The following is a 17,028-nucleotide window of genomic DNA, read 5'->3' as shown; positions in this document are numbered from 1 at the left end:
TACATACCCCAATTACTAGATAACATGGTGAGCATGGGTCTCAATCTAAGATAACCTTATTTTCTTCAAAGAGAAACAGGTTCAACAGGAGGTAGAGACAGCGATCCCCATCAAAGCTGCACACTGCCCAGGGGTTAGGGCATTTATCAGAATCAGATATGCAAGTTTCAGCCCTTTGAAATGGAGGAGTTGAAGACTTGAACTTGGTGCCTAGGCAAACACCTAGGAGAAAAGGAGAAGCAGTAGCATCACCAGCAGCCATGTTTCTGAACACAAGTGGCAGCCTTGTAGCTCCGCATTAGGTCTGCTCTGCTCATGCCTACTCGATCAGGTCCCTTGTGGGATGCAGGCAAAGGAAACTCTAGGAGGCAGACCTTTTATGAGAATGAGACACAGAGCAATTCTTTTGGTGCTGAACAAAGATAAGTCTTTTCCATAGATTAAGCAAAATCTTGAAAAATTTATGGGATTACATGGAGTTTTCACAAATTAAGGTAGCCCAATTACAATCTCTCTATGGATTTACGCCTAAATCCCTTAGAATTCAATTTTTTTTTAACTAAATTAAAAAAACCCTTGATATTTACTTGCTGTTGAAGTTGACTGCAGAGATCATGGGATTTTCTTATCCTTTTTAAATGATTTCCATTATATTTTTTTGTTTATGCGGATTAATCATTTGTTTGCACTACAAGGAGGTAGTTTTTTCAAGCCTTCCTTCTCAAGTTATGCAGTACTGCAAGCATATTGCCTAAGTCAATAACTTAGTCAAAGTATCAGCTTTAAGTTATTTTCTGAAATGGCTAGTTTTTTATTCATATCTCTTCAAGAGCCAGCATTTACAGATTAAAAAAAAAAAAAAAGGCTTCATTAAAGGCTTAGAAAAGGGCCATCCCCAATAGCTTTGCATCATTCAGCTATGACGACTTGAAGTTAAAATAAATCCTCTTTACATAGAGTAGACTTGCTTATTTCTACATTCCATATTGTATCCGTCACATGTAAATCTCTTGGGTAAATTCTAGATATGAAGAGAATTCTTTAATGACCATTACACACATTATTTTGATTCAAAATTATTTCAGCAAAAATTAGTGCTACTGTCAGTACCTACAGCCCAATTTAAAATTCAGAAAAGTCATTATCAAGAGAAAACTTGGTGACATATTACAATATCTCTATCCAGACTAGGTTTTGCCAGCAAAACTACTGAATGCTTCTCTTGCTGTCTTCTTAAGAAATTAAAGCTTTAGATCTCCCCCTCTCCCTCCCTAAAACGTGTGGTTGAAGAAAAATTTACCATGAAGAGCGCTAAAATTCATCAATACAAATTTCAGTTTATGGTTGCTCAGCGACTGCCGAAGTTCACTCCATTCAGAGCAAATTCCGCCCCCAGTCAACACCGGAGCGAGTACATCCCCAATAGGTAACACCTGCTCTTTCCCGCTCAAGTGTTGCTAGCAAAAATCACATTACTAGACTTTAAAAGTTTTCTATAGACTTACGTAACTCCATTGTGGGTTTTTTGTGTTTCATAGGTGTCACTGATAGGAGAGTTTGTCCTTGCCACAAGCCTGATAGGAATTCAGATCCTGTAACAGTATTGACTTTTCAGGAATAACTGAAGGGCAAGTGCCAGGAAAAATTTTCTTTGCCACCAAAATCAGTTGAACTTACTCTGAATGCAGAGAAGAACATCTATCTCCAAACAGGTCCATTTTGACACAAGTACTTCTAGAAGAGATATGCTAAAGAATTCCATTCTCTTCATGAATATTTATCAGAGAATGAGAACTCTTACATGTGGCTTAGTTCTCCATGTCTTTCAAATCCTTTTTTATCACCATCTCCATTGCAATGCTTAAACTATATATTTCACACAAGAGGAATTCTATATTCTAACATTATTCAAATAATTTTAAGGAAATATTAATTCTGCTCTCAAACGGCAGCAAAAAAACAGAAGATTTTTGTAAGAGAAAGAAAGGCTTTTTAAAGTTCATGGAGAATAGCTTAGCATACCCATGAATATAGATTTTATTCCTTTCAGTAGGATTGTCCAGCCAGTAAAGAGTGATTCTTTCTACTCATCTCATTACGAGATATAAAAAAACTTACCAAATAAAGTTTAATGTATACCTAACAAAACAAATGCTATTAGCAATACCCTCTGTGTATTATAAATATTGTATTTATTATAAATCAACAAACCTGTAAATAGAAGAGATCAATGCTCAAGATTAGGACTGAAGTTTGAGATATCTCAAGGACTACCACTAAATTTGTTGGAATTTAATTTTTGGACAGAAATGAGCATGACTTCATACAAGACAGGAGCATGAGTTAGTAAGAAACCTTTTCTTGCTGAAAGCTTTGCTTGCATTGCAGAAATGAGAAAAAGTTCATTAAAAAGGCACACAGGTCTTGGGAAAGTGATTAATCACAATAATTAAGAATTCAGTGCTTCATGGAATAATACTTACTCTAGCAATGGAAGTTTCAAGTTCTAGAATTTCCACTTATATTTAGCACAGACCAAAGGTCAAATAACAGTATTTTGGTTCAGAAGATTCACAACTGTACTTGTAGCTTGTCATTTAAAATGCCAAGCTCTTTTCTGCCTCAAAAAAGAAATTTACACCCTTGTAATTTGAAGGGCTGATTTTAATTTTCATTTCAACATTATGATATAGCTACAATGGGCATTAAAGAATGATCACAAGAGTGACTACATTACAAGAATTACAATTAAACCCAGCTTTTTCAAGAGAAATCTGAAGTTTGCATTGAAAGACATAACAGGGCACAAAAGATAAACCTACATTGCAGATTTTCCCTGTTGTCAACCCAGACCTTGTTATTATTTTATCTCATTAGAGGCAGCAGCCATTCCACTTTGCACCCTGACTGTAACTCAACACTCACCCCTCTCCAATCGCACCGCTACCCTTTCCTACGCTTTGTGCTGACTTCTATGCTTGACTTAAAATCCTCAATGCGTCGCAAGCATCAGCAGAACTAAGGCAAGCTTTTCCTGCTCAGGGGTTTGGGTTTTTTTTTTTTTTTTTTGCTTTACTCTTTAGATGTGGCACGACGGGTGCAGATTTCGGGCCTATTTTCTGCTCGTCTTCACGATTCCCCAAAGCGCAGCTCCGCAAGAGAAACCGGGAACGTTCGCTGCTTTCCATGGAGGACACCGGGGAGAAGAGGCTGCCGGGCGCCGCTGCCTCCACCGGGCCCCGGTGTGTGTGTGGGGGAGGGGGGGGTGGCAGCCGGGGGCGCCGCTGCCCCCTCGCCGCCCGGTGCCGGCGGAGGGCCGGGCGCAGGAGGCGAGGCGCAGCGGCGGGGGAGGCCGCCGGGCCCGGCGCGGCTTCGCCCCCGCGCGCCAGGCCGCTGTCAACGGGCGGCGCCGCGCACCTGCCCCGGGCCGCCACCAAATGGCTGCCCCGAGCGGCCGGGCCGGGCGGCGGCGACCAGGCCCGGCCCAGCCCCCCCCCCCCCCCGGCCCGCTCCACAGCGCCGGGACCCCGCGGTGGGGGGGGAGGGGGGGCGCGGGCGGGGCCCGCCGGGTCACCGCGTCCCCCGGGCCGGGCCCGGCCCGCTCCTACCTGCGCGTCGCGGGCGGCGGGGCCGGGAGCGGGCGGCGGCGGCGGCCCCGGCCTCTCAGACGCCATGGGGCGGGCAGCGCGGCGCGGCCCGGCGGAGGCAGCGGCGGGGGCCTCGGCGGCGCCTCCTCATCGCGCTGACAGCCGCGAGCCCCGCCCCTCCGCGCCGCTCTCGCGAGACCCACCCGCCGCCGCGCCCTGCGCGCTCCCCACGTGACCGCCGCCGCCGCCAACGGCCGCCCCGGGGCATTGTGGGCGCCGCGGCTGGAGGACTACCATCGATAGGGCGGGCGCAGACGCGCCCTCGGAGGCGGCCCGCCGCCTCGCGAAGCGCAGTGAGGAGCTACCATAGAGGCGGCGTGGCAGACAAGCCCGCGCCGCCGCGCGCTCCCTCCCGCCTTGGCGGGCCGCAGGCCCGGGGGCGGCCACGGCCCCCCCCCCAGCACTGTACTGTTTTCATTATTTATATATTTTCCACTTAAAAAAATTTTTTTTATTAGTAATTTTAGTATTTTCAGTGCTCAAAATGAAGAGGGGAACAGACGCCGCCCGCCACGGCAGCCAGGCCCGGCGAGAGGCGAAGGTGCCACGTAAATCCCCCAAAAGAAAAAAGGCCTTGGCGGGGCTCGCCGAGGCGAGGTGAGGACAGCAGCGGTCGGCCTGGGTCGCAGGGCTACAGAGACCTCGCTGGTAGTTCCTGGGTTGCTTCTTTATCGCAGGCCACCATGGAGAAAGGCCCAGGGGCGGCATCGCTTCGTTTCTCTGGTCCCTGCATCATGAAAAGGCTCAAAAACGGTTTTTAATCAAGGCTGACACAGTGTGGAGTTGTGATCTTTTAGGATAAATCATTCATCTGTCTAATAACTGCTGATACAACCCTTTTGAAGGGATGAAAAAACACATTACTCAATGACTGCCAGCTGAACACCATATTTTGTTTGCATTTTTTTTACTCACCCTATCTAGTCAAAATATTAAATATTAAAGTATGCACAAAATTATTTTACTGAAGTTAGAAGAAAGCATATGTGATTCTAAAATAATGTCTTACTTACATTTATTATGTTATGACTAGACAAGTGGTTACATGTAAGGAAAGGGGAGAGGAAACACCTTTTATGTGAACGTGCACACAATCAGTTTTTGATAACAAAGCTTATCAAGAAGACATTCTAGCCACGGAACAGAACATGCGGATGGCCCAGCACACAACACACCTCCCTCTCATGTTTACATGCAGTACAACAGCAGAAAAAAACTAGCAATCCTGCTCCCACAGAAGATGCACTTCAAAAGATCAGCCTCTATTTCCCTTGTCACACAGGGAAACTTTCATGCGTATACCTATAAGAACTGGTCAAACAAAACCCAAGGAACGACCATTTGAAGTCCTATCAATGAGAACCATGCACTTACCAAAAATGCATAGTAGCTGAACAAATTTAAGCACAGTTAAACCAAACCTGTCCCATAACTGCACAATACATTTATTTATTGAATTACAGTAACAGCAGCCCAGTGTAAAAAGAATAGGGGCAGGGAAACAAACTTTTTCCCTCCTTCAAAGATGAAGGACTTTATTTTGAATAAGTGATGAAATGAAAAGCTACATACAAACCTGTACGTATATCCAAGTTAACATCTGTAAATACAGGAATTGCAAGTGCATGATATTAGCATGCTTTTGAAAGTCAGACTCTTAATTTTGACGCAATTAAGAAATGGAAATTAATGGTATTTTGTGAAATACAAGCAAACTCAGTGCTAATCACAAGGTCAAAAAGGCTGTAAACATTGACTGATGATCACAAACAAAAGCAAGCACTGTGAAATGCAATTGTTCCAAAATGTGAGGCAGTCGCACCATAAACAAGATGATTCCCAAACATTAGTATGACAGTTACCATAGCTGAAATCACCAAAATAAAGCAGATGATCAACTTGTATACAACATAAGAGTAGAGACTGTGAAAGGTTGGGCCTTATGCTTAAAGCACTGGGTTCAATAGGTAATTTTAATTCACAGTTACACTACCTACTACCCTGGGTGTGTCATTTTTGTCACTATTCATAGGGACACACTGGTATGCAGGCTTTGCATGCATGCCTTTCCGATGAATCAGTACAATGAAGGAGTCCTTCAGAAGTCAACTGTACCTGTAAAGTCAAGCATTTTTTTGTGAATTTTTGGAAAAATACAGCACTAGTGGCTCACTCAGCTTCAGATTCGTAACAGAACATACTACCTGTCTATCTAGACTACGTGTTTTTTGAGAAAGGCATACACAACTAACCCTAGTCTGAACTGGGGCCTGCAAATATCACTGCAATCCAAATAATATGCATTTATTAATAAAGTACTGAAGGATATCAAATGAAGAGCTTAAAAATCCATCCTGAAACAAGTTTAAAACTCTTCAATTGATGCTTCCAATAGATAAGACAGTAGTAACGCTGGCAGAGCTGACCATTCCTATTACAGATAATAACAGGAAACAGCACAGTATGTACTGTACGTACCCAAACCCTCAAGGAGCTGATGAATAAAACACCAATGCCTGATGCACTCACAGATACATGCATGGAAAATAAGTTAAACCCATTAACTGACATTAAAACTGTTGTCTTATATTTTGAAAACAGCCAGATTATGCAGCACAAGTGCCAGACTTCTGCAGCTCAAGCGCTCAGAGCTAGAACTTTACAACAGCACTCCTGAAACTTGAGGCAAAGTACGTGATACAGACAAGATTAAGAACTACTGCTTCTGCTAATCGGACAGAATCTAATGTAAGTAGCATTACTCATAATAACAACTGAATTGACAGTTCATTCATATCACATTAAGCGGAAGTAACATATAACAGTCAAAACCAGGTACAAGATAAAGATTCTGAGTCACGGGGCTTTCGATGCTTGTGATGAAACTGAAATGACCCTTGACAAAGTACAAACATACCTACCCAAGCACGCACAGTACTGTTTTACTGTATCACAGAATTAGAGTATGAGAAAACCGCTATGTCTAAACTCTTCCTTTTAAGTTACAAAGGATGGTTTTCAAAATGAATATAGAAACCGCTATTACATAACAGCGCACAGTTCAAGTTTTCACATTAGTGTATATCTCTAAAATTTATATTAAAAAAAAGAAGACAAATGTAACAATACACCTCAGCAAACGGGACTAACTTAGAATTAGTCAAATAAGGGTGCTAAACACCAGCATGACAGAAGAAATGTGATCAGAAGAAGGAAGTTTAGAAAAATTCACAACTCATTCATAAAACTGAATGCAAGTCCTTCTAATGAGACTATCCAGTTAAAAATGAATTGCAAAGCAATAATGTTTGCTTTTGTCTTTTACCAATTCTCTATTTGTACAAGGCAACTTAAAAGCTTCCTTAACTATAGTTTGTTTGCTTGTTTCTTAAATATCACAGACTTGAGTAAGACAATATGCTTTCTTTTTGTTGAAAGAATCAGCAAAATTTGGTCAAGTACAGAGCTGATTTCACCATGAAATGATACATGAAATGGGTACAGGTGATTGAATAAATATAAATGTCCCCTTTCCTTAGCCATTATGGATCAGGAAAATCACGGCTCAGGCTTCAGCTTATTGCAATATCAACAATACTTTGAAAATTGGCAGCACCTGCCCTCAAAACAGCAGAGCACAAAACCCGATGGGGGGGGGAAAGTGGAACACATATCCACATCAGGGATAGTACAAGAGAAGCATAAAATCATTTCTTATATTTTGTGGTTTACTTTCAACTACTAAACAGCTTCTGAACACTTACACCAATAGCAGCCTTAATAAAACAGGAAAGTTTACTACTAGCGAGGCCTGTCTTTGATCATCCATCACATGTTTGTGCTTCTCTCTATTAAGGGGGGATCTGTTGAACATCTAGAATATCACTAGACAGGAGCGTCTGGTGGAGCCTGGCTCCACATCTGCCCATCTATTAATCATAGTCTATTTTAACTTTTGTAATACTGCTCAAGTTTGTTTTTTCACTGCTACTCCTTCCATGAACAGAAGTCAGGTGTTTTTTAAGAGCAGACTTGTGTTTAAAGTCCATGTCACAACAGTGACATTTGTAGGGCCGGTCACCGCTGTGTATATTCAAGTGGTCCTGGAGCGTACTTTTGGCAGTAAACGTCTTCAAGCACACCATGCACTGGAAGGGGCGGATACCCATGTGCCCCCGGATGTGTCTGTTGAGATTCTTTTTTTGCGTAAATGTTTTGCCACACTGCAAACACAAGAAGAGTTTGTGCATTTTCAGATGCCTAAGGTAGTTCTCAAGATGCAGAAACCCCCTTGGACACTTTGGGCATTGGTGCCGCCATGAATTACCAGGATCATCCAGACTTTGAAACCCATTCATCACACTAGAAGTTCCTTCGGGATTATCATTGACAAAAGCCTGAAAGTGATTTCCTGACATTTCTGTATTTCTGCTTTCAACCGTAGAATTTATCAAAGAGTGCTGGGTTTCTGGAAAATATAAGCTTGTTTTAGAGGAAGTGCAAGGCTGAGGAAAATGATCATTTTCTACGTTAGCTGCACTCATAGAATCCATTCTGAAGATACAAATTTCATCATCCTTATAACCTATTTCAACTGTGGATATTTCTGGGGTTTTGGTGTCCTTTCTTTCTGACATTAAGCTCTGCACCGCAGGCCGCGAGCTATCCCCCTTCTCCCGCTTAACGGCGTACTCTAAATTCACCGGGCTATCTTCGGCGATCTCAATTATTTCACAGTCCTTATCCAAAGCATCATCCCTGCGTCTCAGGTCGGCGTCCGAAGAGTGGCACCTCTCCGCGTGGCGCTCGCCGCTCTCCACGGCCGCGTCGATTTCCAGGTACTTGGAGAGCGCTTCGGTGCACTTCTCCACGATGTGCACCATCTGCAGATAGCTGGCGGCGGTGAGGTACTTGAGCAGCTCCTTCTTCTTGACCTCCAGCGCGCCGGTGTAGCAGGAGAGCAGCAGCTTCCTGCCCACCTCGGCGCTCTGCAGGATGCTGATGCGCACCTGCCGCGACTGCGTGAGCAGGAACTGGTCGCGCATGAAGGCGGAGCAGGCGGCCAAGATCACCTTGTGGCCGGCGAACTCGGTGTCGTTGATGTAGACGGAGACGTCGCAGAAGAGGTTCTGCTGCCGCAGCAGGTTCATGCGCTGCAGCACCGCGTCGCCCTGCTGCGCGAACTGGAAGCGCAGCACCTCCGAGTCGCAGGCCATGGCCGCGCCCGCGCAGCGCCGCGCACCCGCCGCCGCCGGGGCTCCCTCCTCTCCGCACCGCTCCGCTCCGCACCGCACCGCACCGCTCCGCCGCGCCCCGGCAGCGCTCCCCGCGCCCGCCCCGGAAACACCGCCGCCGCCGCCGCCGCCGCCTTCCGGGGGCGCCCGCTCCCCCCCGCTCCCCCCCGCCGGGAAATGAGAGGCGAGAGCAGAGTTAGCAGCACGTTTATTGAGCGCTTGGCGCTGCTACAGCGGAGGGAAGGAAGGAGGGAAGGAAGGAGGGAGGGAAGGAGGGAGGGAGCGGGCGCCCCCCCCCCGGCCCGCCGCCCCCCCCCGGCGCTGCGGGGACGAGCCCCCGCCCGCCTGCTTTGGTGAAAGCGCTCGGGGAAAGGACTCCTGCCTCGGCACTCAAGAGGTAGCTGATGCTCCGTCTGTACTCTGCACGATCCCCGCGGGAAAGAAAAAAAAAAACGAACTTCCTTCTACCTTCTCAACCTTTACCAAGAGCCAACTTTTTTTTTTTTCCCCTCCCCTCCATTTTTTTTTTAAATCAAGATTTAACACGACTTTAGATTTTAACACGCTCCGCTTGCCTCGCATTCCGCTTCTTCCGCCTCGCCTGTCCTCCTCCCCGTGACTCCAGAACCAAAACCAGCCCCACGCAATCCATTTTTACATTATTTCAGCGGCAGCTAGCTAAGTTTTGCCAAAAAGCTAAGGGAGAAAGACTGACATTTTCGTTACATCAGTTACTAAATTGCAAAACGTTTCTTCTAAAAGAAAAATAAATTAAGGAAAGACTCATCCCTGATCTATATAGGAGGCTGTGTAGCTGCATCATTTTCTCTGGGAACGCATGCTACACGAGCTACCAACCATCCAGAAAGGCGGTAAGCCTAAACCTCTGGCAAATCTAACTGTTCTAAGAATTCTCCTATATCAAATAAATAAATAGAAGGCCAAAATAATAAAAAACCCTAAAATATATTCAAGGAGTTATTGAAGTATTTTTGTAATAGTCTTCAGCTATTTTTAGGATATGCAGGAAGTTTTACAGCACATTAAACTGTGAGACTATCCACTTACCAGCAAATAGCATTCTACACATCAACACACAGATTATGATAACTGCCATAGTCCTCAGCCGAGTATGTAGCATCAGTAGCAACAACCAATGGATCTAGTCTTTCACTAATCATAACGTTGCATCAAAGACAGAATTGTACATACGTGGACAATTAAGTTCATCTTATTCTATAATCAAGCTGCCTCTGGATATTCGATTTATAATAATCCTCACTCCATTTTAATCCATAATTCAGACAAGAGGTATTAGCCAGATGGTTTTTTCCCCTAATACCTCTTCTCTATTCTTTACTTGTTTGCTCCATAAAGGGACAGATTTTACATAAACTCTACCACCAGTGTACTTTGTATTGTGCCACCAGCATATTGCCATCTTAGACCTCCAGTGCTTCTGGAGTCACATAGCCACCTCCTGCATAAATCTTTTGCTCTGCAACCTTTTGCCAGGTCACAAGCGCAGACATCAGTAAGAAGTCACTCTTCATCCAACAGATACATCCATTGTCATTGAAGAAGCAGTCTTCTGCATTTCTCCTTTTTCCTATTTATTTCTGCCATGGTCTCACCAAATGACCACAAGCCACCTTTTATCTGAAAGGCCAGCAGTCTCAGCCTTCTCAAAAGTTGACGTCACCACAGCACCAAGTGGATTCAAAACCTATTATATATCTTGACCAAACCATTTTTTGTTTCATAGGAGAACCCCTTGTCTCTTCACATCAGCTTCAGTTCACCCATGGCTACTTCAATATGCTGTATTCTCTTTGCAGCTTCATAACTCCATGAGGAACTTCCCAGATAGACAAAGCTCTCAATACTGTCCATTTTGTTGCCACTTTTTCTAGCATTTGTACAGTTTTATTCCTTTCTCTGGCAGAAGACCATTTTCTTTATCATGTCCATATTGAAATACAGTTAAAGCGTTCACTAGTCCCTTACAGCATGTTGACCTGGCTCTGCAAGCTCTTATTCTCCACATCTATCTTCTTTTTGATGTTAGAGCTATAACGTGTTTCCATATAATGAATAATATATTATCAAAATGTCTGAACTACACAGAAGATTCTGCCTGAATTCAGAATACAAGTGTCAGATGTAACTACCACGGTCTCACTTAGCTCAAAATGATTCTGAAAGCAGGTTACTTAAAACAGTTTTTCTTCCCATGCAAACCTATTTTCTGCCCCAGGAACCTGAATAATAATAATAATAATAAAAAAAAATCCAAATAGTTAAATTTTTAGACCTAAGTATATTTGCTACAACTTGAAAGGTGTAATGCCCTGACTCCATTTCCATTGCTTACTTCATAGCTATCCATCTAACAGTCCATGTAACAGTCAAGTACAGTAGTATAAAACTCAATTGCGAAAACTGATTCACAGAATCACTTTCCTTTTTCTACTTGAGGGTATGTGGATTTCTGAAAATGTTTTGCAAGATTAACACTTTTTACAGCCCATCAGTGTAATGTCTGCAATAAGGAACTTGTGGTTTCTATATACACATATCTGAAGATCAAGACCAACTTTTGATAGTTACATACAAAACATTTTTTGCTCTAACACACCTTTGGTCATACCTGTTTAGCATTTTTAACCATACAATAGCAGCCTTATCCCTTCCCTCCCTCCCCCCGTCCCCCTTTCAAACACACAAACAGTATTTCATTTAGTAGGAAGCATAATCTCAGCCTCATGGCAAACCTTGTGGAAAAGAGCTGCATTGGAAGAGATACTTATTCCAAATATGAACAGCAATTCCCTACTGAGGATTAGCCATTTGATTATTAGTCTATGCTACACTTCAATATAGTAAGAGTGCTGTTTTACTGGGAATGGTGTTCTTCAGATGAGAAACTAGTTTCTTTCAGCCCGATTGGGATGCGGATAATTCCACGGCACTTTTAAGAAGTAATACAGTATAATCCCAGAATCCCAATTACCATGCCATTCCCGCTATGTTTGATGTTTAAGGCGGTTTATAAGAGGTATTGCTGAGTACAGTCAATAGCTGATATATTAACCTATAGAAATTGTGCTACCTATACCTCATCCTAGGCTTTGTAAAACACTAATGGTCTTGAACTCTGTAGGTCACTTAAAAAAAAAAAAAAAAAAAAAAAAGGCATTCTTTGAATGTCCAGGAAATCAAAAATCTTTACATTAATGTTCTCACGGCATGTATTTTTGTCTGTTTGTTTTTTTCCAAGTTTACTGATATGTGGCCCTTATTAGGTATCAAGGACAGATGCACAAGAACTAAGGGGGGGAAAAAAAGAACAAAAAGCATGGAGTTATACCTTGCAGCTTTTAAAACAGATTCTTTTCACAGTGTCAAAAAGCAGTATTTTTCCACTCCAGCTTTGCTCTAAAACGAATTATGAAAGTAACAATTGTTGTTTGCTTATATGAAGCAAAATTTATGAAAGATAGACAATACTTTCTAGTTTTGAAGTTTTTAGCTTGTCTCAGTACAAACAGTGGTAAGTGCCCTTCCTCGGTATGACAGCGTAAGAAATAGGTCATACCTGGACTCTCGGCAGCCAGCCTCATGCATTCCAGAGCTGTAATTTATTCCCAAACAGTTCTATGCAATGACTGACTAACCCTGCTAAAGCATTCAGGGCTTTATCTTTTTATAATGCATATCTAGGTTAAAAACCCTGAGAGCTTTTAAGATAGTGTTCAGTGACAACAGGAGTTTCTTGAAGTAGTTTAGAAAGGGCAAAAAGTGACACAAAAATACTTCATTTTAACTGTAGGGGTCTAGGAGTAAGATCAGAGAAAGATAACTTTTAACAGGTAAGTTTAAAACAAATTAGCATTTAACTATATGGAGTGCTTTCAGTTATCCAGTGCTTAAAAAAAAAAAAAAATCAAAACAAAACTGGGTTATCTCACAGACTTGTCCTCTTTGCTCTTTCCTCCATCTGCCCAGACACAGAGAGGCCTCTAACTGTACAGCAGATGGTTTACTTGCAGCCCACAGCAACAGTCTTTCAAAAGGTGTTAGTCTTGAGTCTCCTAATCAGAGAGAAATGAAGCAATTAACCCCATAATCCACAGTAGAGACACAGACAGAAACCTGAAGGAAGATTGTTATTCACAGAAGATATCAAGACTACGAACGATGGCTGAAGACCTGCCAGGTTTTGCAATCCAACCCTCCATCCAAACGTAGCCTTTCAGAGCATACCACTAGGTTAGGTAAGAGCCCAAACCAACTGTTTGCTCCTCTCACTCACGATCCCTACAAAGGTCTGTTTTTAATTGCTTAGTTGACGCAGGTACTATCGTTTCTTAAACTCAGCACAGCCTGAGGCAGTTTCCCTGCATCCAGTACCTGGTTTGCATCAGCTTGCTGACAGACCTTACTGTCTGTAGCAGTGCTACATGTGAATGAATCGAAGTCCACTGTTATATCTTGAACGTTTCTTTCATTGGCATTGTCAAAGCTATTTTTACCATGCAGCTGTTTAAGATGTTTCCTCAGAACAGGTTTATGCGCAAAAACCATGTCACAGTAGTTACATTTATGGGGCTTGTCCCCACTGTGCAGGTTGAGATGGTCCTGTAAGGAACATTTCTGAGAGAATGTTTTCCCACAGATCTTACATTGGAAAGGTTTGATGCCTGCATGTACTCTCATATGCCGGTGGAGATTGCCTTTCTGAGTGAATGTCTTGCCACAGAGAAGACACATAAATAGTTTATGCATTTTTAAATGATTAGCATAGTTTTCCAGATGCCGAAATACTCTTGTGCACTTTGGACACTGATGGTGCCATTGGAGACCTTTGTCTATACCTCGGTTGTTAGGCCCAAACATATCTTTAGAGGCCAGAATGATGTTATCGCTGCCAGCATACGAAAGGGCATAGTTGTGGAGGTGGTTTTGCTCTATTTCGCTTGCTCTGTTTTCAACAGTGGAGTTGATTAGAAAGTGTTGAGGTTCTGATGAATGCAACGCAGTTTGTTCAGAAGAAATAAACTGGTTCTGATCCTTCTTATTTCTAACTTCTGTTACCTCCCCAATAGACTCCACCTTGATGATCTGAATATCACTGTCCTCCATATCCATACTGTCTTCTGAAGGCTGAATACAAGGTGAATCTTGTTGCAGAGAGTCTTCATCTCCTTGATGTTCCTTCAACTCAGAAGAGTCACTTTGCTGTTCACACTCCTCCTTGCTCTCCAACGGCTGCTTCGGTTTTATAAACTTCCAGAGTGCCTGCGTACATCGTTCAACAATATGGCTCATCTGCAGAAAGCTTGCAGCAGTCAAGTAGTTTACCAGCTCCATTTCAGGAAACTCCAGAATGCCACTGTAACAGGATAAAAGCAACTGCCTCCCCACTTCCGAACTTTGCAGTATGGAGATTTTTACCTCTCTAGAGTCATTTAATAAGAACTGATCTCTTAAGAAGGGAGAGCCAGCAGCAAATACAATTTTATGCCCATGAACTTCAATGTCATCTATATGGACCACGACATCACAAAATTTGTTTTCTTCCCTTAGTTTGTTCATTTTCTGTAACATCGAATCCCCATAATTGTCAAATTTGAAGTGAAGAATATCTGATCTTTCTGACATTTTGGCACACCTAAGGAAAAGCAGCAAGGAAAGAAAAAACAAATGATAATTTTTTAATTTTTTTGTATGCAAGTTAGCAGGGTCTAAAGTAATGATATGAAGTGTGTTTAATCTGAGGTTATGTTTCATCCTAGTTAAAATACTCAAATCCATAGGAAGTTTCAACTCAAGAAATCAAGCTTATTCCTCACTGTGCAGTATCTTCTTCAGAATTTGATGTAGTTTGAATATTAAGTAGAAGTGATACAATACGGATTCTCTCAAATCAGTATCTTAAAGAGCAAGAAGCTTCCACACTACTTCTCTGGAATTTAAAATTAAACCATGGAAATATTGCTTATCAGCCCTAAGTCTTGCTTCCACATTAAAACTTCTCAAAGATTTTCTTTACCAAATACAATGAAGTTCCTTTAGCTTTTGGCTCTTGATGTACTTTAATGTCTAAATAGCTTTCATAAAAAATGAATTTAACATGAGACAGAAGCACCCTTCAGACATAAAAAAAAAAAAAAATACCCCTCTTAGCCTTCTGTGTCTATCATATATCCCTCACAAGTGTTACAGTTCAACAGCAGTAACAGCAGTTCCTCTAAGACACTCCCCAGTTTGTAGGAATATGAACACAGGACAAGCTGCTGTCTCAATAGAAGTAACTATAATTTCAACTAAATTGTCCTTTATAGCAGAAAGGACTGGATAAGCTTTCATATATCTGCAACACTGGATCTAACTCATCGGTTTACATTGCCTTGAAGTTTTTTTTTTTTTTTATTACATCAGAGACAAACTTCCATACGGCCCCTCGTTACACAAATTATCCCTTCTCCGCTCTCTGCTTTGAATACCTGGGGAACATAGGAAGTCTTGTTTCTTGTCTTCTTCTTTGAAAGATCACTCTTTTAGGAAATTTGTTCTTGTTTGATAGTATTTGGAATGAAGAACAGTGGATCTTCCATAAAACAAATATCAATTTTTTGTTTTTCAACAGTTCTTGTAAGAATTTATAAGACTACACCAATTCTTGATGAAACACTGTTCCTGCAATCCCTGTTCTCTGGCAGGATTGCATGAAGTGAAGAAATCACAGGAGACTAAATGATGCAAGATTTGGTGAGATAAAAAAAACCAAAACAAAGTAAAACTTATACCTCACAACTATTAAAAACACCACATAAAGCTCAAAAGGAAGCTTTGAGGTTTATAGATAAAAGTAAATACTGCTCTCTTGGGGCATGAAATATTAGCTACGTGTACACAACAGGAAATGGAGTCATACCTAGTGTAAATGAATTAATACATAAAAAAAGGGTTCAAAGAAGAACATTTTAAACGTATCTGCTAATAATCAGGGTTGTTTCAATTTGGTGATCAGATATAATTCTGAGACTTGAATGTTGACAGCAATCAGAAAATCTCCTTGCTATTTGAGTATATCTTCCAGTATATGACATGCTAAATCTACAAGAGGATTTCAAAAACCTCCAGAAACAAGGGACCACTGAGAGTTCAGAAACAGTAGCATCATTCTGTACGAACCTACAGGAAGCGGAGCCGCAAGTTTCCTACAGTTATCCCGTACGCAGTGCTGCCTGACTTGTCCAATTCCCAGGGTAAAAAGACTAATTTTGTGAGGCAACAGCCCTTAGCAAATCTCAGCTGTAGCAACAGAACATCGTGAAATATCTTCAAGGAATTTCAGGCCTTAGTGAACTATTCTTTTTTTTTATTTTTTCCCTTGGAGCTGATGAAGGCAGGCTACCCGCGAGCGCGCTTTCTTCCACGTGTAATTGGGTATTGCGTGGGGCACTACGGTGTAAATGCGGTTAAAGCGCCCGTGCCAGGACAGCACTGTGCTGCGCTGCCGACGGGCAGGACGATTGCAGCCGCTTCCCCCAGCGCTCCGCGGGCAGACGAGGAGAGTCGCACCGCCAGAAACCGAAAGCAGAAATCGGTGACTTGCCTCCGCACACCGCCGAGCTCCCCAAACCTTTTCTTTTTTTTTTTTTTTTTTTTCCCCCCCTTGAAAGGGCGGAAGATCACGCCAAACTCCAGGACGGGCTCGCTCTTCCCCAGAGGCGCCTCCCTACGCGCCACCCCCCCCCCCCCGGGAACACGGTGCTTCCCGCTGCGGTCCGCGCTAGGCTCGTCCCCGGACACGTATTTCCTTGGCATGAGGAAAGCGACGCTCCCCGAGCCGGTGCCCCCGCCGCCCGCTCCCGGGCCCCGCGCGAGGGCAGGGCAGGTACCTGCAGCGCCGGGCCGCGTCCCCCGCCGCCGCCGCTCCGGCTACCGACCTAGAGAGGGAGGAGAGCCGCCGTGAGCCGCCGCGGCAGGCCGCGCCCCCGCCGCCCCCGGCCGCCCCCGCCGCGCCTCCCGCCGCCCCCCGGCCCGCGGCGCAGGCGGCGGCCGCCGGAACCGGAAGCCGCGCCCGGCCGATCCCCTTCCGGGGCCTCCCGCCGCCGCCGCCGCCGCCACCGCCCCCG

The 17,028-nt window shown here is 43.6% G+C and overlaps 3 protein-coding genes across 15 annotated transcripts in view; all 3 read right to left on the bottom strand.

Moving 5' to 3' along the window:
• Window positions 1–3,692, bottom strand: part of RC3H2 (ring finger and CCCH-type domains 2) — a 31,499-nt gene extending 27,807 nt beyond the window's left edge. For 5 of the 12 annotated variants that reach the window (XM_067309204.1, XM_067309214.1, XM_067309215.1 and 2 more), the window contains exons 1-2: window positions 1,506–1,923; window positions 8–222 (exon numbers count right to left, since the gene is read on the bottom strand). The gene's annotated coding sequence lies outside the window, so the exon portion shown is untranslated. Of the gene's footprint in view, window positions 1–7; window positions 223–1,505; window positions 1,924–2,211; window positions 3,276–3,608 lie in introns of those variants that run through there. The other 7 variants (XM_067309205.1, XM_067309206.1, XM_067309211.1 and 4 more) reach the window with 7 other exon arrangements.
• A 565-nt stretch (window positions 3,693–4,257) lies between these two features.
• Window positions 4,258–8,863, bottom strand: ZBTB6 (zinc finger and BTB domain containing 6). The gene has a single exon (XM_067309146.1). The coding sequence runs from the start codon at window positions 8,861–8,863 to the stop codon at window positions 7,580–7,582; it is 1,284 nt and encodes a 427-aa protein (XP_067165247.1). The 3' UTR covers window positions 4,258–7,579.
• Window positions 8,864–9,394: 531 nt separating this feature from the next.
• On the bottom strand, window positions 9,395–15,699 carry ZBTB26 (zinc finger and BTB domain containing 26). 2 transcript variants are annotated; one of them, XM_067308985.1, is made up of 3 exons: window positions 15,391–15,699; window positions 13,295–14,555; window positions 9,395–12,975 (listed from the first exon to the last, which is right to left on the bottom strand). In XM_067308985.1, exons 1-3 carry the CDS (start codon window positions 15,399–15,401, stop codon window positions 12,961–12,963), a joined length of 1,287 nt encoding a protein of 428 aa, XP_067165086.1. In that variant the 5' UTR covers window positions 15,402–15,699; the 3' UTR covers window positions 9,395–12,960. The 2 variants fall into 2 exon arrangements, with proteins under 2 accessions (XP_067165086.1, XP_013812038.1); XM_013956584.2 differs by having other exon boundaries at window positions 9,395–14,555.
• Window positions 15,700–17,028: the final 1,329 nt, after the last annotated feature.

This window comes from Apteryx mantelli, chromosome 21 (assembly GCF_036417845.1).
Source record: "Apteryx mantelli isolate bAptMan1 chromosome 21, bAptMan1.hap1, whole genome shotgun sequence".
Classification (NCBI taxonomy): domain Eukaryota; kingdom Metazoa; phylum Chordata; class Aves; order Apterygiformes; family Apterygidae; genus Apteryx; species Apteryx mantelli.
This window is presented reverse-complemented; position numbering and strand designations above follow the sequence as displayed.

Excerpts from the sequence above, each read along its gene's own strand:
- ZBTB6 (XM_067309146.1), bottom strand. The coding sequence starts at position 8,863 with ATGGCCTGCGACTCGGAGGTGCTGCGCTTCCAGTTCGCGCAGCAGGGC.